The sequence below is a fragment of the Acomys russatus genome, chromosome 14, assembly GCF_903995435.1.
Source record: "Acomys russatus chromosome 14, mAcoRus1.1, whole genome shotgun sequence".
Lineage (NCBI taxonomy): Eukaryota > Metazoa > Chordata > Mammalia > Rodentia > Muridae > Acomys > Acomys russatus.
The window spans coordinates 24752850-24776043 of NC_067150.1; the positions used below are offsets into that span (position 1 = coordinate 24752850).

The 23194-nt window shown below is 39.2% G+C and overlaps 1 protein-coding gene across 1 annotated transcript; it reads left to right on the forward strand.

The window, feature by feature from the left end:
• The first annotated feature begins 465 nt into the window (after positions 1–465).
• Positions 466–22993, forward strand: Zbtb44 (zinc finger and BTB domain containing 44). Its single transcript, XM_051156113.1, is given in 6 exon segments — positions 466–1250; positions 1252–1516; positions 15558–15642; positions 18095–18258; positions 20307–20607; positions 22467–22993. Coding segments are annotated over 6 exon segments (1851 nt in total). The 5' UTR covers positions 466–497; the 3' UTR covers positions 22750–22993.
• Positions 22994–23194: the final 201 nt, after the last annotated feature.

Sequence of the window (23194 nt, forward strand, 5' to 3'; positions counted from 1 at the left end):
TATCCCATTTAATATTTGCAGTAGTTTCTGGCACATAAAAGCACTATAACTGTCATTTAACTGTTTTAAAATACCACTTGTTAACAGTGATTTATAGACACTGTTGATGGTTTAGAGAATGTATCATTATTATTTGTGCATTCATTTTATTTATTTGACATAGGATCTTACCCTATAGCTCAAGCTGGCTTCAAATTTACTGTATAGCACAGATAGTCCTTGAGCTTGTGATAGTTTCCTGCCTCAGCCTCCATAGTACTAGGCTAATAGGAATCTGACACCACAACAGACCAGAAAATGTATTTTAATACATTACATACCTGAAATTTTTCTCCCTTATTTTAGACTTTTATTTGGCACAGTGCCTACATAAAAATGATATATATAGTCCATTTCAACTATTAAGCTGTCATTTGATGTTTGGTTTTCTCTCTCTCTTTTAGGATAATTCTGATTCATTGTATCCTTGAAGAGCATCACTAGAAGAAGAAGAAAAAATGGGTGTGAAAACATTTACTCACAGCTCCTCTTCCCACAGCCAGGAAATGCTGGGAAAACTAAATATGCTACGAAATGATGGACATTTTTGTGATATCACTATTCGTGTCCAGGACAAAGTCTTCCGGGCTCACAAGGTGGTACTAGCAGCTTGCAGTGATTTCTTTCGAACGAAACTTGTAGGCCAAACAGAGGATGAGAACAAAAATGTGTTGGATCTGCATCACGTTACAGTGACTGGCTTTATACCCCTTTTAGAATATGCTTACACAGCAACTCTGTCAATTAACACGGAAAATATTATTGATGTTCTAGCTGCAGCCAGCTATATGCAAATGTTTAGTGTTGCTAGTACCTGCTCAGAGTTCATGAAATCAAGTATTTTGTGGAATACGCCTAATAGCCAACCAGAAAAGGGTCTAGATGCTGGGCAAGAAAATAGTTCCAACTGCAATTTTACTTCTCGAGATGGAAGCATTTCTCCAGTGTCTTCAGAGTGCAGTGTTGTGGAAAGAACCATTCCTGTCTGCCGAGAGTCCAGGAGAAAACGCAAAAGCTACATTGTTATGTCTCCTGAGAGTCCTGTGAAATGTAGCATACAAACAAGTTCCCCCCAGGTATTGAATTCTTCAGCTTCCTATGCAGAAAATAGAAACCAGCCAGTTGATTCTTCTTTAGCATTTCCATGGACTTTCCCTTTTGGAATGGATCGAAGGATTCAGCCTGAGAAGGCAAAGCAGGCAGAAAATACCCCGGACTTTAGAATTGCCTGGCCCATCTGAGGCAGGCAGAAGAATGGCTGATTATGTGACTTGTGAGAGCACAAAAACTAGCTTGCCTATAGAGACAGAAGAAGATGTCCAAGTCAAAGTAGAAAGATTAAGTGATGAGGAAGTCCATGAGGAAGCGTCCCAGCCTGTCAGTGCATCTCAGAGCTCACTGAGTGATCAGCAGACAGTACCAGGAAGTGAACCAGTGCAAGAGGACCTTCTGATTAGTCCACAGTCTTCCTCTATAGGTATAATGTTTCTTATATTAGTTACGGTTTTTAAAGTCAATTCAAACACTTAAGGGGGGTGGTTAAAGCAATAACTGAATTTATTTAATTATTTATTTATTTTGTGGCTAGGTCTCAATATATAACCGTGGCTGGCTTGAAACTTATAGAGATCCATCAGCCTCTGCTTGCAGAGTACTGAGATTAAAGGTATGAGCCACCATACCTGGCTGATGATTGGATTTAGAATACATGTATATTATTAGCTCTATAAATTTTGTGTATGTTTGACAAGTTGCACATTGAGAAAGAACAAAGTTCAATGGGATATATGGGACAAAGGCAGAGATAAAAATTGTAAATTACCATTTGCTTGTGTAAAGACACAGAGTTTTGCTTTGTAGTCCAGGTTGACCTTGAACTGGTGATCCTCTTGTCTCAGACTCCTGGGTGCTGGCATAATATACCACCACCACTCCCAATTGTGAGTACTTTCAATACAAAAGAACACGAGTTTTGAAAATCTAGTTAAAGAAGCCCAGCACAGTGATACGGGTTGTAATCCCACCCTAAGGCAGCACAGGCAGGAGGAGTGTATCATCCTCAGCTCCATGTCAGGGTCTGGGCTGTATGAAACCTGTGTATGTGGTGGAGGAGTGACTTGGTTTGTTCTTTATTAAAATGAGTAAGAGCAGCCGGCATGGTGGCACATTCCTTTAATCCCAGCACTCAGGGAAGCAGAGGCAGATGTTTCGCTGTGAGTTCAAAGCCAGCCTGGTCTACAAAGTGACTCCAGGACAGCCAAGGCTACACAGAGAAACCCTGTCTCCAAAAAAATGGGTAAGGGTGTTTGCTGCCACATCTGAGACCTAAGTGTGAGCCCTGGAACCTCTCTAATAAAAGAGAGACCTTGCATGCTTCCTCTCTCTCCCCTTCCCATCCTTCCTCCTTTTTTGTCTCTCAAAATGAATATATAAATGCAAAAATATAAAAATATTTATTGAAAATTTAAGCAATGTGCCAAACATGATAGTATGTAGAGAAGACATTGTTCTTAAACATGATTCTATGTAAGAAGACTTTATTCTTACAACAAAGGAGATAATAGCCCAAATGCAAAAGCAGATATGTTCATAAGTGACTACAACAAACTAGTAAAGATCCTGTGTTAGGCAAGTTAAAAGGCATTATTACAGTAAGCAATGATTTAGTGCAAAGTGACAAACAAAGCAGGGCTACCTGAGTCAGTGGGGAATGAGTAGGAAGTCCAAAGGAGCTGGTAAGAACAAATTGGAGAGAGCCTTGACCACTTGTTCCACTCAACTGCAGCTAACAGATCCCTTCAAACATGATCTTATTTTAATTATGTATATGTTCTAGAACAGGAAGCCTAGAACTGGTAATGTAAATCTGCAGTGTTAATCAGTGTTCAAGGCTCCTTGTATATTTATAATTTACCATTTTTCATCTGTCAGTTTAGCTGTAGGCTTCTTTGCTTTGTGGTTATGAAATGTTCACTTCATCTTGAGGTTGTGGTCTAGAAAGGGATTAGTGCTTGTAATCAGGAGTGTACTATTAAGATTTTCCAGAAGATCTTTTTAAAAAGTAGTCTGTGCCACAGGATCTTCCTTAGCCACAGAGAGTCTGAGAAAATGATTATTTGTTGAGTACATACATGATGGCTTTGAGCAGAATTAGAGTAGAGTAGAGCTGGGTGTAGCAGAATGAGCCTAACCCCAGGACCAAGGAGGCAGGTGCAGGCAGATGGATCTCTGTGAGTTTGAGGCCAGCCAGACCTCTACATAGTAAGACTGTATCTCAAAAATAAGAACAAAATAAAACATAGTGGATAGTGAACATACAACAATCTTAAAAGGTCCATCTTTGAAAAGAATTTTAACGAATGCAGATACTTGAGGAAAATTAGCTTGCTTTTGGTATTGGTATGCAGGAGATTTGGCTCAGAAACCTGTTAGAGCAATTGGTAGAAAGGACTAAAATATTTTTAATTATAATACTTTTAAAAAATATATTTCTTTATGTATATAATGTTCTGCCTGCATGTACACCTGCACACCAGAACAGGGCCTCAGATCCCATTATAGGTGATTGTGAGCCACCTTGTGGTTGCTGGGAATTGAACTCAGCGCCTTTGGAAGAGCAGCCAGTGCTCTTAACCTCTAACCTCTTAACCTGTAAACTATCTCTCCAGCCCCTCAGATGTATTTTTTACGGTTGATAATCTGTGCTGTTTTTTTTTTTTTCCTTAAAAGCACAAAAATTGATATTTATAAAATAAATAAAATTTTGTCATCTAATTACAGTAACTGCAATATGAACATTGGTGGGAGAAGGTAGTCACCTCATTTTAAGAGTAATCAGCAAGATCAGTGTGTGTAAATTTTACTTGGATATTTACAAGCAATGTCAGGCCACAAAGAAATCAAAAGGTGAGCTGGGCGTGGTGGCAAACGCCTTTAATCTCAGCACTCGGGAGGCAGAGGCAGGCGGATCGCTGTGAGTTCGAGGCCAGACTGGTCTACAAAGTGAGTCCAGGATGGCCAAGGCTACACAGAGGAAACCCTGTCTCGAAAACCAAAAAAAAAAAAAAAAAAGAAATCAAAAGGTGTGATTGTCAATATTTAAAGATTTGGGACTTTAAGAAACTATGGGAGAGCCAAAACCCTTGAGAGGTTCCTATATTCAGGATTGCGGAGTGATTTTTTTTTTTTTTTTTAAACCAATAAGTAAAGATCTCTCTAAAGGTTAAAAAACCAAGACCATAACAGCTTTGTTAATTTCTTGTGTTTTGACCCACTGTTGAGTTTCCAGAGCTGCCACAAAAGTACCACAAGCTTGGTAATGTAAAACAGTTCACATTTATTTTCTCGCAGTTCAGAAAGCTGAAACTCCAAAATAAAGTGTCAGAAGCTCTTTGTTCCCTCTAAAGTTTTGCAGACAGAATCCTTCCTTGCCTCTCCAAGTTCTGACAGTTGCCAGCCACCATTTACATTCCTATAACTTGTAGTTTTGTTATTCGAATCACCACTTCTATCTTAACATGACTTTCTTTGTGTCTAGATTTGTCTCTAACCAATCATGGCATACGGGATCTTACCTAGTCTTTTCTTTTTTCTTTTTTTTTTTTTTTTAAGGTTTTTAGAGACAAAGTTTCTCTGTGTGACAGCCCTGGCTGTCCTAGACTTGCTTTGTAGACCAGGCTGGGCTCAATCTCACAGATCGACCTGCCTCTGAGCGCTGGGCATAAAGGCTGCGCTACCACGCCAGGCCTTCCCTTATCTAACTACATCTTAACTTGATTATATGCATAAAAGCCTCCTTTGCAAATAAGGTTTTATTTCAAGTAGCCAAGGTAGGACATCAACAAGACAATTTTATGTACTTGAATTTGATAACTTGATTTAGGAAATTTTTGAGGAATTTGAATAAATATGACATTAATAAAATATTTAATGTATACAGATCATAGCTATTTTTGAATCTTTAGTATTAAAACTCTTAGTGCCTTCTAAATAATAAATAACTTTTAATGATCTGAAAAATTAGAAATCCAAATATTTAACTAGATATCTGCTCAGCTCATATTTTGACTTACAATCTTACTAAACCTGGTTAGAGAAAGTATAAATAGACAAAATCTTTAAATTACATAAGCTGTTTTTACCTATGTAATCACAGATTCTATAACATTAACTTAGGAATATCTAACCTGAATATCATGTCATCATATACTCCAAGTGGCTTTTTTTCTGCCTTCATGTCCTGCACTGATTACTCTAACCCTATCTTACATCAGTAGATTTCTACATTAAAGCAAAGCCATAAAGAATAAAGGAGCAAATTGCCGGGATACTGTGGGTAGTCAGTAAATGTTCTACTCTGTGCTCTTTGTATTTCAGAAGAGCATGCCTGTGAGCGGTTCATTTTATTTACTAATTCAAAGTGATAGCTTGTCATTCACTGGCTAATAAATTTGATACTTAATACATTCATTCTGAAATTCTTAAGTAGTAAAAATTTGACTATCCATGAATTTTATTTAAGTGGAATTTTACCTAATATTTTATGTTCCCTTTTTGCCAGAAATACTTTGAACATAGGATAAATAGAAGCAATAATTACAACAAATCTAAAGGCTGGGGCTGGAGAACTGGTTCAGGGTTAAGAATGCTTTCTGCTCTTGTAAAGGAATGGATTCAGTTCCCAGCACCTACCGGTAGCTCACAACTTCCTGCTAATTCCGGTGCTTGCTTTTGGTCTGTGCAATTACTGCGTTCACATAGACATCAGTGCACACACAGGTAATTAAAAGTAAAATAGTTATTTCCTTTTAAAGTTTTTTACACATGGCACATGTAGAGGTTAGAGGACAGCCTGTGGGGATGAGTTCTCTCCTCCTGCAGTGTGCCTTCTGGATGCGGAGGTAGGCAGATTTCTGAGTTTTAGGCCAGCTTGGGCTACAAAGAAAGGTCTAGGACAGCGTAGGCTGTTACACAGAGAAACCTTCTCTGGAAAAGAAAAAAGAAAAAGAAAACAATGTGGCTTCTGGAACTGGAACTCAGGTTGTGCAACTTGGTGGTGGTCAGCTCCTTTATCCACTGAGGTCTCTTGTCAGCCTAAAAAAAAAAAAAATTAAGTGCAGGCCATCAATTTGTAGAACATTTTAAGAAAAAAAAAATCTTTGATGTGATGACTTCATTACTTATCTTAAAGTTTTAATTGTCTATATTCACCAAGGACAAATATGAATGACTTTCGGTAAGCTGCAGTTTACTGAACCTAGCAAAGGAATTCTATACTCAGAAATTCTACCATTAAAAGCAAAATGACTCAGGAATACTTGCCCTGCCTTTCCATCTTTCCCAGAGAAGCAAAACTCTACTTTGTAAAAATGTTTCAAAGCTGTTCTTGGTATGATTGAAAGCAGCCCCTTACCTGTTTGTGATAAGAATTTAGGCAGCATAAAGATCTTTTGAAGCATATATCATGTAAACTTGTAAGAGTTAATCCTAAACTGGGTGTGGTGGCGCACACCTTTAATCCCAGCACTTGGGAGGCAGAGGCAGGTGGATCGATGTGAGTTCGAGGCCAGCCTGGTCTACAAAGTGAGTCCAGGACAGCCAAGGCACCACAGAGAGACCCTGTTTCGAAAAACCCAAAAAAAGAAAAAAAGAAAAGAAAAAGAAAAGAGTTAATCCTAAAATTGAAAACAACATTCCCAGTTGTAAATGGCTGCCTATTAACTTAAAAGTTTTTCAGAAGACTTTCACCAAGGAACAATTTGTATATGAGTAAGCAGCCAAAATACTCCTAAAAGACCTTATTTATAGGAAACAAAATAAACCCCACAGCAAAGGACAGTCACTAAAATATTTGAGCTTGGCTCATGAATTTACCTTCCAGCCAAGGGCAGTTCGCATCTCAAAAAGGATTTCCACTCTTCAGTGTTATCAAAGAGCTTTAATAAGCATGGCAACTGAGGAGTCTCTTAGACTACCTTTCGACCAAGTATAGTGAACAGTTCACTTCATTGCTCCTTTGCAATGAGGGAGATTATACCACAAAGCTTTTACGGTTGTTTTGGGTTTTGGTAAGATGGTACTTGGAGGAATTAGCAGAGAATTTAAACATTCAAGCCTGGGTTAGGTGATTGTTTTAGGGAGTGTTCCAGGCAGCAGAGTTTGCCTAATACTCTGAATGCCAGAAAGCAGGGATAATTTTATGACTGAACCTCAATAAATACCTTCTAGAAGTACAGACTAAAATGACTCCAATGCCAATAACTTCCTGGCTAAAAAAGAAGGATGTGAATATTTTTGTGATAGCACTCACCTTGTTTTACCATCCTTACATTTAGTAAGAGTCTCAGAGTAGCTGGCTGATGTAGATGCCCCATGAGGTTGTGTCTAACAGGATGCTGTGGCCTACCTATGGGCACAGACCTTCCAGGTCTGGTCCTGAATATTAAGACTACTCTTTTTTCCCCCTCCTCTCTTTTTCCTTTTCTCATTTTGACAGTAGGCAACGAATGTAGGGCTTTGTCCATGCAAATGCTCTCTACCACTAGATCCTCAGCCCTCTTATCCTTAACACACTATACTAGAAACAGTGTCTGGGTTTATTGAATGGCAATATTGTCATAAGATACAGCTTCAACGGCAGCAGTTTGCCAGATAACCTCACCTACATTGGTAACTGACGATGTGGATACATGTTCTCTTATTACCAGTTTTAATCATTACTATTACCTGTCATATCATGCAACACAGAGTAAATGTATCTGTGTGTGTGTGTGTGTGTGTGTGTGTGTGTGTGTGATATATATATGTACATATTGATATGTGAGTTACAGAATGATTATAATAGGCTACAATAGAGCTCAAGAGGTTTCAGTAGTAGATGGATAAAAATGTAAGAAGAATCTGTGTTGGTAAAATAAGAACCCAAGAACAATAGGAAAGAAGCTGCTTTCACAGCAGAAATGGAGAATTGAGTCCACTGCAAGATGAAAAGGCACAGCCAAAACCAGGAATGTCCAACCAGGGCCAGGTGGCTGGGCAGCCAAATAGGCTGTTAACTGTGGGGAGAACCATGCCAGGCTGCTGAAGCCCTGGGGCAAGGAGGGGGTGCTTGCCCTGTCTTCCTTGGTACACAGACCAGATATCAGTTGAAAGGTCTCTGTAGGGTTATGTCACTGTAGTTCTAGCTGCATACCACTTTATGGGATATAAGTCAAGGGGCTTTACACCTGTTCCTTCGTGTGCTGTGTCAGATTAGTTCTTGATGCAGCAGGAGCTACATTGTACACCATTCCTTATTGTCGAAAGTGTGGGTTGGTTTTATAAGCCCGCTCTTCTAATCAAGCTAATTGTGACCACAAATCAACGAGGGAGAAGAGCGTTCAAAATTCTCAGCTGTCCATACTGTGTCTGAGAGTGAAATGGAACTTTTGAAGATTTACCTCTTATCACAGAATGCTATAAACCCAAAATTTGTGTTAAAATTAAATTTTAATAATTAAAAAAAATACTACCCATCAATAACTTTTACAGCTTGCTGTTAAGTCATCCAAATCAGATTCTAGTTCATATAATTACTTGTGTGTGGTTGTTGGTAAAAAACAAGCACAACAGGAAAAGTTGTATGAAATTGATTTTTGTGGATAGTTATATAAGTAATATTTTCATGCATATGCTAAAACTTCCACAATGTGGGTGGAACAACGAGGTGTTAGGTACCCATGGTGAGGGTAAAGGACTTTCCTTTTTTGCATGCTTACTGTCTGTTGAATTATGGACTTAGTGACCAAGATTTGACATTTTATTGTGTTAAAGTAGTCTTTTTTGTTTCAGATGTAGTTTTTACTCTGCGTATGTATAGTCTGTGTGAATGTATATATCATGTACCCAGGTGTCTGTAGAGGCCTGAAGAGGGCATTTCATCTATAGCTGGAATTACAAGCTATACTGAGCCAACTGACAATGAATGTTGGGAACTGAACTCAGGTTCTCTGGAAGAGTAGGAAGCAGTCTTAAGGCTGAGCCACCTAGCACGGGGGCCAGCTTTTTAATAAGCTATTGATATTCTAGAACCCAGGACACAGTAGCTGTTATTTCTACCTCACCAAAATGCCACACCCTCCTGTAAGGAGTGCTACCTGTCTGACATGACAAGTAAGGGGCACTAAATCGGTCATCCTGGACTGCCCTTATCACACCAGGTGCTTTTGTCTTTTTCTGCAAGTTTTTGCCTATTAAGCATTAATACTGTCTTCATTTGACATCACCAAATCTAAAATGGGCCTCTTCCAGTTTTTACTAAGACAATTGGGAATGTTACTATTTAGTTCCATTTAGAGGGCGGGGGCGAGGCAGGCGCAGAGAGAACGTGGAATGATAATAAGTGAGCAGTTCTTCAGTAAAATGCTGCGGTTTTTGTTTTCTACCATAAATCAGGATTTTTCAACAGTCAGAAGAAGCTGGGCATGGTGGTGGTAGTGGTGTATGCCTTTAATTCCAGCAGAGGCAGGCAGATCAATGTGAGTTGGAGGCCAGGGCAACTAAGGCTACATAGAAAAAAAGAAAACAAAGCAAAAAAAACTCAGAAGGATCAGAGATAAGTTGAGTAAATAGACATGGGAGACAAAACAGCCATTACATTTTAAGGAAATGGGACAGGAGAAGGCATATACATAATCAGTAGGTTGAGATGAAGGTATAGTTGAAGACAGGCATTTCCCCCTGTCTACTCTGAAAAGACTATTACTAGGATGTGGCATAGTGATTGGTATCCTTGATAGTTGCTTTGAATCAAGAAACAAACAAAATGTATTCTTTATTTAAGAAATCAAAGAAAATATGACCTTGCCACAGATTTTCCAACACAAATGATTAATTTTGAATACTTTAAAAGGGATATGGTTAGGTTTTTGTTACTGTTTTTCAAGACAGGGTTTCTCTCTGTAGTTTTGTCTGTAGAACAACCTGGTCTCAAACTCAGAGGTTTGCCTGCCTTGAACTCAGAAATTGCCTGCCTCTGTCTCCAAAATGCTACTTCAGGTCTGCGCCATCATGCCCAAGAATGCCAGGCTCAAAAAAAAAAAAAGTTAAGTGGAACATATGCTTGTTTCCTAGTAATGTTGAACAAGTTTAAGTAGTCTGAAGAGGAAGACTGAAATACTAGATTCTAATTTTATATCAGAAGGAAATGCCATGTATATTAAGTGTTCACATACATATAAATGTATTTAGATAAATGGTTAAAACTAGAATGTATAAATTTCAATTCAAATATAGCTATCCAGGTGGTAATGGCACACACCTTTAATCCCATCACTCAGAAGGCAGTGGCAGTTGGATCTCTGTATGTTTGAGAGCAGCCTGGTCTTTATAGAGAGTTTCAGGACAGCAAGGGAGACTAAATCTTTAAAAGCGTGTGGGGGTCTGTGTGTCTGTGTCTGTGTACAGGAACACACATACAAACACACACACACACACTCACTCACTAACCCAAAAGCTTGTTTGCTCCTGAGGAAATAGATAATTCCAGAGACTTAGATTTGTTCTTTTTGCAATACAGCTAGCTCATTTGCAGACAGTAAAGAATTGGCATAGTTAATTTCCTGATGAAGATGTTACTTGAGTTCCCTACTTTATTATAAGCAACAAATTCTAGATTTAAAATGTTACCTTAAAAGTGTTTTAATAACCTGAAAAGACTATCAAGGAGCTACCAAATAAAATTATTGGAAGAAGCCCTATCTGAAATGGCTTACAGAATACTAGAGCCAATTGCTCTCATTTAAGACCTTTGTCAAATTCTCTAATGCAAAATATTGCTATGCTGGGTGACACCCTGCAATGAGAAATGCTCCATTTGATACCACAGTGAACATCTACAGCGCTTAGCCAGGCAACCTGATAAACACAGAACACTGCAACCTTCTTTTCTTTATGAGAACTACCAGATGAAATACATTTTAAAACGTGACCTTTTGACCCAGCTCTCCTACAATGTTGAAAACGAGGACCACAAAAGTATGTCCCAACCGAAATAGAAGAGAACCCTGATGATATCCCACTTGGTCATATGGCCGCACTGGTTGTGAAGTACTTATGCTGGTGTCTTGGTCTCACCTAGAGCTGATGAACCAGACCATGAAGGCCATGATTATGAACATTACCACCAGCCTTATGTCCTTGCACCTCAAGAAGAACAACTAGGCAGCCGTGTGCCTTTATTCTAACACCCCCTCCTTCCCGGTTAGTGGACAGATGTGTCAGGTATTTAGAAGAAGAAGCAGTGTCTCTGATAGATGAGCTAAGACACCGATTGGTGCTGAAGAATGATGGCTATGTGGCCATAGACTACAGGGAGGACCGCAGATCCAAGGGTGTAATATACTTCTTAGTTCCTAAGAGGCCTATAGCAAAGAATGTAGCCAGTTAGAAATGTTAGTGTCCCAGCATCTCAGAAACCTTGCATTTTACTCCTAGAGCATGCTTGAGCATCCCAGGTCTATGTCTCAGCCACTGTCCACTGCCTGAACTCTGGCTTCGCCTGTCTGTGTTGAGGTATCTACTCTATGGTTTTGTCACAGTAACCTAAATAGCTTCTCATTTTTAACTCTGAACAGCAATCTTCCAAATAACCTACTGTTGTTATAAGAGAATACCTGGACATAAGAACCTGCTATGCAAGAACCAAGAAAGTCTGGTGTCAGCCATGACAGAACCTTCCTTGCTTATTTATACCACAGTGCCATTGTATTATGTGTAGCAGTCATACATTGGGCTGTAATTACTCTGAAGGGGTTTAGAATCCTACATTGAAAACAGGGAAATTTGAAGCAGTTCCACTTTTAGGTTTTGCCATTGTTTGAGTTTTGATCCTTGAGGGAGTAGTCAGTGAGAACCATCAACGAGTTAGATAGCATGCCTGTTTTTTGTTTGTTTTCTGGAAAAGGCTTTTTTATTTTTTTAATTATAATTTATTCACATTACATCCTGGTTGTTATCTCCTGACGGGGAGGAGGGTCCTTCCCCCACCATCTGACCACAGCCTATCATGTCTCATCAGGATAGCCTGCATCCCCTTCGTCTGTGTGCCCGCAAAGCCTCAGAGTTCAAGTCAGAGGCAGTACCTGCTCTCCCTACCACCATTACATGGGGAATGAGCTGTCCATCAGCTGAATCTAAACAGGTGGACTAGGTTCTCTGCATGCATTGTCCTTGGTTGGTGCATCAGTTTGTGCAGGCCTCCTGGGTCCAGATCCACTGGCGTTGATGGTCTCTTTGTGAAGCTTCTGCCCCCACTAGGTCCTTCCATCTCCCTCCTGGAAGAGGTTATTTTTATAACGTTCTTAGAAGCTTTTCTAGCTTTCTAGAAGTCCCTCCTATATTCTTTCTGCTCCTCCTTTTTCCCTTTCTCATTGAGAGAATAAGTAAGATCTATTGCATAATCAAAGCTCGCAGATTTTTAGCTGGTCATGATAGCACCATACACTTCTAACACTTGAGGGATGGAAGCAGGAGGCTCAGAAGTTAAAGGCCAACCTCTGTTATGTAAGAAATTCAAGGCCAGCAGAAGACAGTTGAGAACCCTATCTCAAACATACCTACACTGAAAAGGCCTTATAACATTTAAGAAAAGCACAGGTACTAATGGAATCTCTAGCTGGGGTGAGAGTATTGAAGGCTTTACCAAACATAGAGGGGAAGGTATAGAAAACAGATTTCTGTAAGAGCAAGTGCAGGTTTTTCAGTCTTGGAGAGGTTGCTCCCTTAAAAGACTGGATCACTAGAACTAAACTCGTTTCTTGTCCTTCAGACTCCAGGAGACGTTAACAGTCTTCTTTGACAGTGGGCAGACTAGAAGGGAAGAAGGGAACTGGGGAGATAGTTCAGTGAGAAAAGCATTTGCCAGAGTTCAGATCCCCCAGTACCCACATAAAGCCAGATAAGCATAGAGACATATATGTTAACTGCTTAGAATACAGGAACCCACCCGCCCACCCACCCACTTACATACCCTCTGAGCAAGCTGGCTAACTACACTAGTTGAATTGGTGAGTTCTGGTTTCAAGTGAGAGACGATGCTTAGCTCAGTATATAATAGAATGCATTCAAAGAAGAGCCAGGTGTCTACCTCTGGCCTATACACACATTTACATGCATATGCAAGAGAAGGGTGAAAAAGCACTTCCTGAAAAGTGATCACTCACCAGATCACTTGCACATATAATCATCCTAGTTATGCAACATGTGGACAGGCCAAATAATTATAAGTCATGCTCAAGAACCTAGCAGAAGCCAGCATAAAGCTCTAGAAGAGATCACATTTACGCCAGTCCCAGCGATATTGCTCCCTTACAAATGATTTCAGAAGACAAAAAACGGCCACAAGCAGGGTACACAAGGGAACAAGGCAACAGAGAAGTACCTACAAGGAAAAGATGATGATACCTATAGTAGAAATAACTTTATAACAAGTACGCTTAGTCAGGATAATAGGTTTGAACAAAGATTGCAGGGAACAGTAAATTATGCACAATGTAACAACATATTTGAAAGTATTTCTAGTTAAAAACAAATCTCGCTGAATATTTTAACAGCAGATTGGATTTAGCAAAAGAGAATTGAGAATCTAAAAACAAATCATTTTGATATTTTGTTGAGAAAAGACAGAACATAGAGACTATATTAGAGAAAGAAGGGTGTGGAAAACATACAAGGGAGAGAATATTGGTGAGTTTTCAATATCAAACAGGAATAATAAAAAATAAGCCTAGACACATAGAAAAAATTATTTTAAAAACAATAAAATAACAGAACACTGTGGAGTGTTGTCCTAAGAAATGTTACTGCCAGTCTGGATTGCTGCATACCATGAGATGAGTTCTGAAAACGAAGGATGGGAATACAGTGCGATGGGTAAAGTGCTTGCCTAGCGCACAAGACGTCCTGGGTTTAATAACCAGTGCTGTGTAAAACTAGGCATGGTGGCCTAGTCTATAATCCCAGGAGGGATTCTACTCAGGAGGCAGGAAGAGACGACGTTTGCAGCCCAGGATACAAGAGATTATCAAAACAATAAGGTTGTGATGCTGCTGCCTTCGCCTTCTGAGTGCTTGGTTTATAGACCCATGCCACCATTTGCTCCATGAGATCCTGCCTCAACAAATAAGTGAAGATGTTTTCAGATGGGCAGGTTTTTGGGGTATTTGTTTTGTTTTGTTGTTTGTTCTGTTTTCATTAAATGATCACTAGAAAATCTTAAGGAGGTTCTTCATCAGGCAAAGTAAGTAGAAGGTCTTATATTTAAGAACAAACAGACAAATGTATGAAAAATATAAGTAAGCATCATTTATGCAACAGAGCAGTAATATCTGTAGACCTAATCAAATAAAACCCAGAAAATTTGTTATAGAATTGAAGCAGGTAGGAACACTGTCAGCCATCCTTTTGTTATGTGGAAAGTAGTAAAGGTTTTGGTTAGACTTCGGTAAGTTACATCCTGTTCCAGGGGGAAGTTGCTAAAGACAGAACCCAGGGCTGTGTTCATACTGGTCATTTGATTTACCACTGAAGTACATCCCCAGCCCAGTGGATCTGTAATGACTAAGATAACCATCCATTAAAAATAGTAGGCAAGTATGTAATTTCCAGTCCAATTCAGCAGGGAAATTTGAATCATACACATGTACACTAAGTTACTTCAGCAAGATCATTCACAGCAGCATAGCAACATAGTTGAAAGAACCCCCATACTCCCGTCATGAGGAAATAGGTTATTTATATTCTGTAACAATGAAAACAAAACTGTATCAACATGAATATGACTACAGGATATGATTGTGTATGATATGTAATGCAACTAGTTTATAACTAGACAACACTAAACTGGAGTTAAGAGACAGTTGTGAGCCACCATATAAGTGTTGGGAATTAAACCCTGGTCTTCTTGAAGAGCAGCTCTTAACAGCTGAGCCATCTCTCAGTCTGGACCCTTGTCCTTTACATTTTTTGTAAAAATTGTGTGTGGCAATAAAGTAACTATTAAAAGATACAAATTATCAATGCTTTGTTAAAGAAGTATCAGTATCATTTAATTTTATGTGGATTTCACATGTGTTTAAATGGTTCTGCTTATTTTTCCATGGTTCCTATGAAAGAAATAGACCTGAAAGAATTTTAATATCAAAGCTGGCCCTATGTGATTTACTTTTAAATCACATAAACATTTAATAAAAAATAAAATATAGCGAGGTGGTGGTAGCGCACGCTTTTAATCTCAGTACTTGGGAGACAGAGACAGGCGGATCTCTTAAGAGTTTGAGGACAGCCAAGGCTACACAGACAAGCCTTGTCTGGAAAAAACAAATGTGTGTGTGTGTACATATATATATTTTAAAACATTACTACTGTTTTGTAAGATGTGGGCACTAGATAAGGTTGAGGATTGGATATGTGGCTTGCAGTTAACATCTGAGCTTATTTGCACTAGACATGAACAATTCTCCCTTCTAAAATCCTTTTTACAGGCTCAGTAGATGAAGGCGTTACAGAGGGTTTGCCTACACTTCAGAGCACTTCTAGCACCAATGCTCATGCAGATGATGACGACAGGTTAGTACCAACATAGTATATCCTTTCCTCATGAAGATTGTGTTTGTAGTTCTAAATTCAAACTTGTGTAAGAAATTATTAAAACTTTAGTACAATTTTGCACATTTCCAAAACTGCCTAGTCCCCTTACCATACATGGAATGATTTCTCTCTTGCTTGCTACAGTTTGCCTAGTCTTGTTCTAGATATCATCTGTGATTTCTAAGGAATTGTCTTCATTCAGGCTCTGAGAACTATGCACTATCCTATCCCTCGTCACTTACTTGATCTCCCAGTACCATATTTTTCAGACCATAAGATGCACTTTCCCCCCCCCAAAAGTGGGGTGCGCCTTATGGTCCAATTGCTGTTTTACTGTTTTTCTTGTTTTACTGCTCTTAAAACTGGGTGCATCTTATGGCCAGATGCTTCTTATAGTCCGAAAAATACGGCATTTAATCTTTAAGTCCTTTCAACTCCATTTTCAGAATCCCTAGTTTACTTTCCTCTGTACCACAGCTACACAGTTTAAGACACAACTGTCTTTCTCCTGACTACTCTGGTAGTCTTGAAATTAGCCCCTGGTTTCATTCTTTTACTTCTTAAGTCCATTCTTCATGTGCTACCAGATCATTTCATTTTTAACTAAGATGTCACAGTTTGTACTTAAAAATCTAAGTGTCTGCCAGGCATTGGTGATACACACCTTTAATCCCAGCACTTGGGAAGCAGAAGCAGGCAGACCTCTGAGTTTGAGGACAGCTTGGTTTACAGAGCTAGTTCCGGGACAGCCAGGGCTACACAGAGAAACCCTGTCTAAAAAACAAAAATCAAAATTCCCTGTATCTATATGATACAGGTTTACCTAACTCCCATGCAGTTCCTAAAACCCTTCATATTTCTTTCTACCTTTGGGCCTTTCTGCTATTTTATAACCTTGCTCCCCTGGTTTCCACTTTTTGACTCTTAGCATTTTTTTTATTACTTTATGTGTGTGGATGCCTTGCCTGCATATATGTTTGTGTGCTGTGTACTGCATCTCTACCAGGTGCCTTCAGAAGCTAGCAGAGGGCGATAGATCCCCTGGAACTGGAGGTTCAGATGGTTGTGAGGCACCATCTAGGACTCAAACTCAGGTCCTGGAAAAGCAGCCAGTGCCCTTAACAGCTCAGCCATCTGTCCAGTCCCCTCTTGAACTCTGACCTTCAGATCATTGGCTTGACTGGAGGAGGCCTTCACTGACTACCAGCTTAAACCAGAACCCAACCACTGTTGGATCATCTTCCTAAATTAATTATCTACCCTCTGGTCTTTTCTCTTGATTATTTATTGTTTGTCTCTTACCACTAAGTATAGATTCCACTGAATGAATTATTCCTTACTTTGAATGCAGAACAGTCTTATACCTGTATTTGCTGAAAACTTGAAGGATTCAAAGATGTATTATTTTTGAGTAGCTAAATCTGGAAGATTATAAACCAAAATTAATAAAAGAATAAGCACAAATGCCCTTCTTTCCTCCCCCCCCTGCACCCCCCCCCCATACCCCCGAGACCGGCTTTCTCTGTGTAGCCTTGGCTGTCCTGGACTCACTTTGTAGACCAGGCTGGCCTTGAACTCACAGAGATCCGCCTGCCTCTGCCTCCCAAGTGTTGGAATTAAAGGCGTGCACCGGCACCACCCGGCTTTATTTCTTAATTTTAAATAGTAATTAAGTTTTCTATTATTTATTAAATACTTTGCTAAGTCATGGGACTACAGAAATGAAATAAACAGCCTTTTCTCTTGAGAGCTTCTTGGGTTTTCAGGGAAGGAAAGAGGCTCAAGATAGACAGGGAAGCAGATCACCAGGAGAAATTTGCAAGAAGTTTGCTGCTGGGTGTGGAAGTTACCTACTTAAGCAGTAAATCAATGAAGGCTTGCAGGGAAAAGGAGGCGAGGAGTCAGCTACAGTTTATAAAGTGAATGGACACTACCTAAGCAAAGAAGACAGGCTCGTAGAGGAAGTACAGTGTGGGGACACAGCATATGGCACACTAGAGAAATTACTTAGCATAAAATATATTTTGGATAGTGAGGAGTATGACCAGACATTAGGCTAGGAAGAGAGAGTCCATATATGGGTGGTTTTGACACTTCTGTAGGGGTTGAAAATGTATTCTGAAGAAGACAGTTACAGCAGAATTTTAAAGGGGGAAATGATAAGGGCCTAAAATTCAGGAGCAGAAAGGAGGGAATTCAAGAGATTGAAGGGTATCTAAGGTGAAATAGCTTATGATACGTTTTGTGGGTTTTATGTCCACATTTAAAGATGCTGGGCATTCTGAACAATCACATTGCCTTACAGATTTTTCTAAATGAAACTTTTGAAAGTCTTTATTATTTCCTTTGTTTATTTAAGAGTTGGGCTACAGAAATGTATATTCAACTTAAACATCAGAGCCTGCTTGCCTTCTTTGGTTTATTTTTTTAGATTGGAAAATGTTCAGTATCCCTACCAACTCTACATTGCTCCTTCTACCAGCAGTACAGAACGGCCAAGTCCAAACGGTCCAGACAGACCTTTTCAATGTCTAACCTGTGGGGTTCGATTCACCCGTATTCAGAACCTAAAACAGCACATGCTTATCCACTCAGGTAATGTTACCTTCAATGTTGTTGCATACAGGGGCATGCCAAAACATGTTACTTTGCAATCCCAATTAAAATAGAAAATAAAGACTTTGTGTCAGCCATAGTGGCACATGGGGTAGTCTCACCACTAAGAGACTGAGGCAAAAAGAACTGCAATTTAAGGCCAGCCTGGACTGTAAAATAGAAAGACTCCATCTGAGCAAGGAGGAAGAAGGCACAGTGAGTGAGAAAGGAAGTGGAGGCTGGATGGGATGAGAGGCCTGCATTAGAGAGCAGAAAAAAGGTTTAAAGTCCTGAGAACTCAAATGAGATCATACTGGCTAGCAATGGTCTCTTTGAAATGTCAGGAAGTTAGTAACTACATTTACCATTTGCCATACAGGTATTAGGTATTCTGATTAAAACTTAAAGGCAGTATGCATAGTAAATACATAAGTTACCAGATATCGCACATAATTAGGTATGTGTTATAAATGAGAAAAGCTAAAATGCTTTATAACTCCCTTATTAATATCTAATAATATTAAATACTCAAAAGCTAGTTCACAATATAATGGGCCTGTTGGTGATTGTTCCATACAGAGATGTTAGAGTTTTTTCATTTTTCTTACTTCTGTCTAAACTTGTATCTTAGTTTTCCTGTTGCTGTGATAAATACCCCGAGAAAAGCAACTTAAAGGAGAAAAGGTTTACCTGGCTCACAGTTCCAGGTTACAGTCAGTCCATCATTGGCATGGACACCATAGCATCAGGAACCTGAGAGAGCCGTTCATATGGATCCAGTCACAAGCAGAGAGCAGAGAATCAAGTGTGCATGGGAGTGTTCACCTTGCCCTCTTTGTTTATATAGTCCAGGATTCCCTGCCCAGGGAAAGGTCCCACTGGCAGTTAAGCCAGATCTCCCCACATCAATTAATTTAATAAAGATAACCCTCAAAGGCATGCCCAGGGGCCCATCCTCCAGAGGACTGTACATTTTGTGTTGACTTGACAGCACCCACTATAACAGATAAGTGATGCTGACACTTTTGAGTGTAAGCCTCTGTAATGAAATATGTGTTGGTTTGGGGATTTGGGTGTATAAATGGTGTAGTTTAAATGTGTTTTGTGGATGGAGATATGGCTCAGTGGTAGGCCACTTGCCTAGTGTGCCCAAGGCCTTAGAGTGCATTCCAGCACCACAAACAAAATAATGTTGCAGTTTCCTCTCCGTTGCTGTGATAAAATATTCTAACCAAAAGAATATTCTAACCAAAAGAAACTTAAGGAAAAAGGGGTTATTTCATCTCACAGGTCACAGTCCATCATTTAGGGAAACCAGGGCAGGAACTGACTCGCAGACCATGGAGGGAAGGTGCTTGCTGGCTCATTGACAGGCTCACACTTAGCCACTTTCCTTATATATCCTAGAACCACCTGCCCATGTGGGCTGGGCTTTCCTATATCAATTAGCAAGTCAGGCAGCCCCCCACAGAGATGCAAGCTAATCTGATCTCTAGCAATTCCTCAATGGAGACTCCATCTTGATGTGATTCTAGGCTATTGTCATGTTGGCAGGATAATTAATTTTTGAAGTCTGTAAAATGTATAATTTAAAAGAACATTCAAAAAACAATTTAGTTCATGGTCCTTAGTTGCCTCCTCCCTACCTTGCCCTCTTTTTATGTACTAGTGACTTCAAATATTCTGGACCACCTCTGAAATACATTGAGTCTGTTTTATTGGAAGGTTTTCCTTTTTAAATTATTTTTATAAAGTTGTTATTCAGAAATGTGTGGTTTTTTTAAAGATTTATTTATTATTTATATAGTATTCTGCCTGCATGTGAGCCTGCACGCCAGAAGAGAGCACCAGATCTCATTGTAGATGGTTATGAGCCACCATGTGGTTGCTGGGAATTAAACTTGGCACCTTTGGTAGAACAGCTAGTGCTTTTAATCTCTGAGCCATCTCTCCAGTCCCAGAAATGTGTGGTGTTTTGTTTTTGTTTTGTTTTTTTTTTTAATGACCTTTCAGTTCATTTTCAGATGGTATTTTGTTCTGTTTTATAGGAATTAAACCATTTCAGTGTGACCGCTGTGGAAAAAAGTTCACCAGGGCTTACTCGCTAAAGATGCATCGCCTAAAGCATGAAGGTAAACGCTGTTTCCGGTGCCAGATATGTAGTGCCACTTTCACTTCCTTCGGGGAATATAAACACCATATGAGGGTTTCCCGGCACATTATCCGCAAGCCTCGGATTTACGAGTGCAAAACATGTGGCGCCATGTTCACCAACTCTGGAAATTTAATCGTGCACCTGAGGAGTCTGAACCATGAAGCATCAGAGCTAGCAAACTACTTCCAGAGCAGGTGAGGTGCACAGCGAAAAACGCAACCAGGAAAATCTGCATTCTAAACTCTTCCTGCTTTCAGGGCAGCCTGCTGTGTCATTATCAGGCTGCCGGCTAATTAGTCCCATTCACTTTCAACTGCCACTCTGCACTCTGCTCTCCTGATCTGTGGAACTTTGGTAGGTCTCCTAAGTTACGAAGTCATTTCCTATAAAGTAAATGGTAAAAATATTCCCACAGAAGACTATTTGTCCTTTTGGGTTTTTTGTTTTGTTTTGTTTTGTTTTTAATGGAGTTAAATAAATTTCTACACTAGATTTAACTAGATATGTTAGCAGAGTTCTTCAGCACCACCCCTCCTTTTTAAAATTTTACATAGCCAGCATGGTGGCTCACGCCTTCAATCCCAACACTCAGGAGGCCCAGGCAGGTGGATCTCTGAGTTCGAGGCCAGCCTAGTCTACAAAGTGAGTCCAGGACAGCCAAGGCTACACAGAGAAACCCTGTCACAAAATACCAAATAGACAAAGTCTTATGAAGAAATATCCATTTAGTAATGCAAACATTATTATATGTTAGCTGTTAGCGTAGTTGTGAATGGATCTAGTAAGTCTCCTGTTTTCTTAGTTAGTGCTCTGGCTTTTAGCATTAATAATGTATTATAATAATATATTTCTGACTTATAGGTTATCCAAATAAATTCACTCTATTTCTAGCTCTGCTGTTGATTGAGCATATCAGGTATCATTTGAAATTTAGCTGAAGATAAAACACAAGCTTTAACACGATGGTATATAAGTCCTCCCGTAGCCATAAAGTCTTATATATGTGTTTCTTAATACTTCTTAAGAACCCTACCTCTGTAGGAATCCTTAGCTTCTCAAAAAATAAAATCCTTCTAAACCTTTACAGTTTTTAACTAACCTTCATTTTTTTAAGGATTCTCAGTTCTAAATTATTCATGTATAGTTTTGTTTTCCCTTTAGATGAGGCACACATTTAATAACTTCTGATTCTGAATGTGTGGTTATATCAATAAAGCTAGATTATATACTTATTAAACTTAATTGTTGAGGGATAAAATAGTCCAGTCTCACCACTCTTGAGTGTGTGTTTTCCCATATTGGGCTCTGTATCTTAGACTACTTTTGCCTAGCCCATGAAGACTTTCTAGGAAATAGAACACAAGGCACTAGAGATTATTTTGCAGACAAATAAGCAGATTTTAATTCATCTATTAATATTGAATACTCAAATTACTAAGTGGTTACCTCAAATGTATTAGTTATTGATAGGCCCATTATAATAATCCTCTTTAAGTTTAGCAGTGAAAGCTTAAATAAAGTATCTGACTTGCTTCATAATTGATTCCAAATTCTTATTAAAACTTATTAATGTGTTCATATACTAAACCTACTAGTAAAATGAACTATTTTCTATGTCTTTCAACTTCAACATAGTAGAATGTATGTAAGGCATGTATACACAAGGACTTAGCTTCTTAGCTAACCTCTGGGCAAGTAGCAGTACACAGAAAGGGTTATCTGAACCTCTTACTCAGGGTGTTTCAAGGAAAGTTAAGCATTTACCTTACATGATCTTTGCTTTAGTGGAATGCCACTTACATTATACACAGAAGTAGATCCAGAAAGGCCTTTAAAATGTCCAGAGACTCACTGGTGATAGTAGTATTTATATTGCCCATAAGGAGATGTGATACACTTTGGTTCTACTGAATGGCTTCAGTTGATACTAGGAAAGCTATTTATTAACAACTTCATTGAGTAATTAATGAAATGAAAAGTCCCAGTCTTGTTTTACAGATTACATCTCAATTTGAAAATTAATTCTGTATTTTATCCTTTGCCTCTCATTTAGTGATTTCTTAGTACCGGACTACTTAAACCAGGAGCAAGAAGAGACCTTTGTTCAATATGATCTTGGAGAACACAGTTTTGAAAGCAACTCTTCTGTTCAAATGCCTGTGATTTCACAGGTTTCCTCAACCCAGAACTGTGAAAGCACTTTCCCCCTGGGGTCACTTGGTGGGCTTGCAGAAAAGGAGGAGGAAGTGCAAGAGCAGCCAACGGCCAGTGCTCATGCTGAGGTTGCCAGAGATGACCCCCCCAAGTCAGAGCTGTCTTCTGTAACGATTGAGTAACTGTGATTGGCCTCGGTCTGGTTTTTGGAAAGTGCCTGTGCTTGGTCTTATTTGTTTAAATTTAATTTTTTAAACAAGGAAGGGTTCCGTTTGTAAGCCCTGAAACTGGAGGGTTGCTTTGTTTTGTTTTTTTATAGATGAGAGTTTGCTTCTGAAGTATACAGTGAGGTAACATTGAAACAGAACAACTCTGAGGCTTAAGGAAAAGCAGCTGATTTAACACATGACAGCTCTTTCTTCTGTTGTTAAAATGGGCCGTAGCAGATAGAGAAGAAAGCAGCTTGTTGTTGAACTTCCTGAGGTGAGAGGGCTCATGAAAAGTTACTAAACAAAATCTAACAATTCCTGAATAAATGTTTACTCCTAGATGCAGGGTGTTATAAACTCTGTAGTTTTGGAAGTACTTATAGTAATTTTTTTTTCAAATGAAGATAAGTAACTTCTG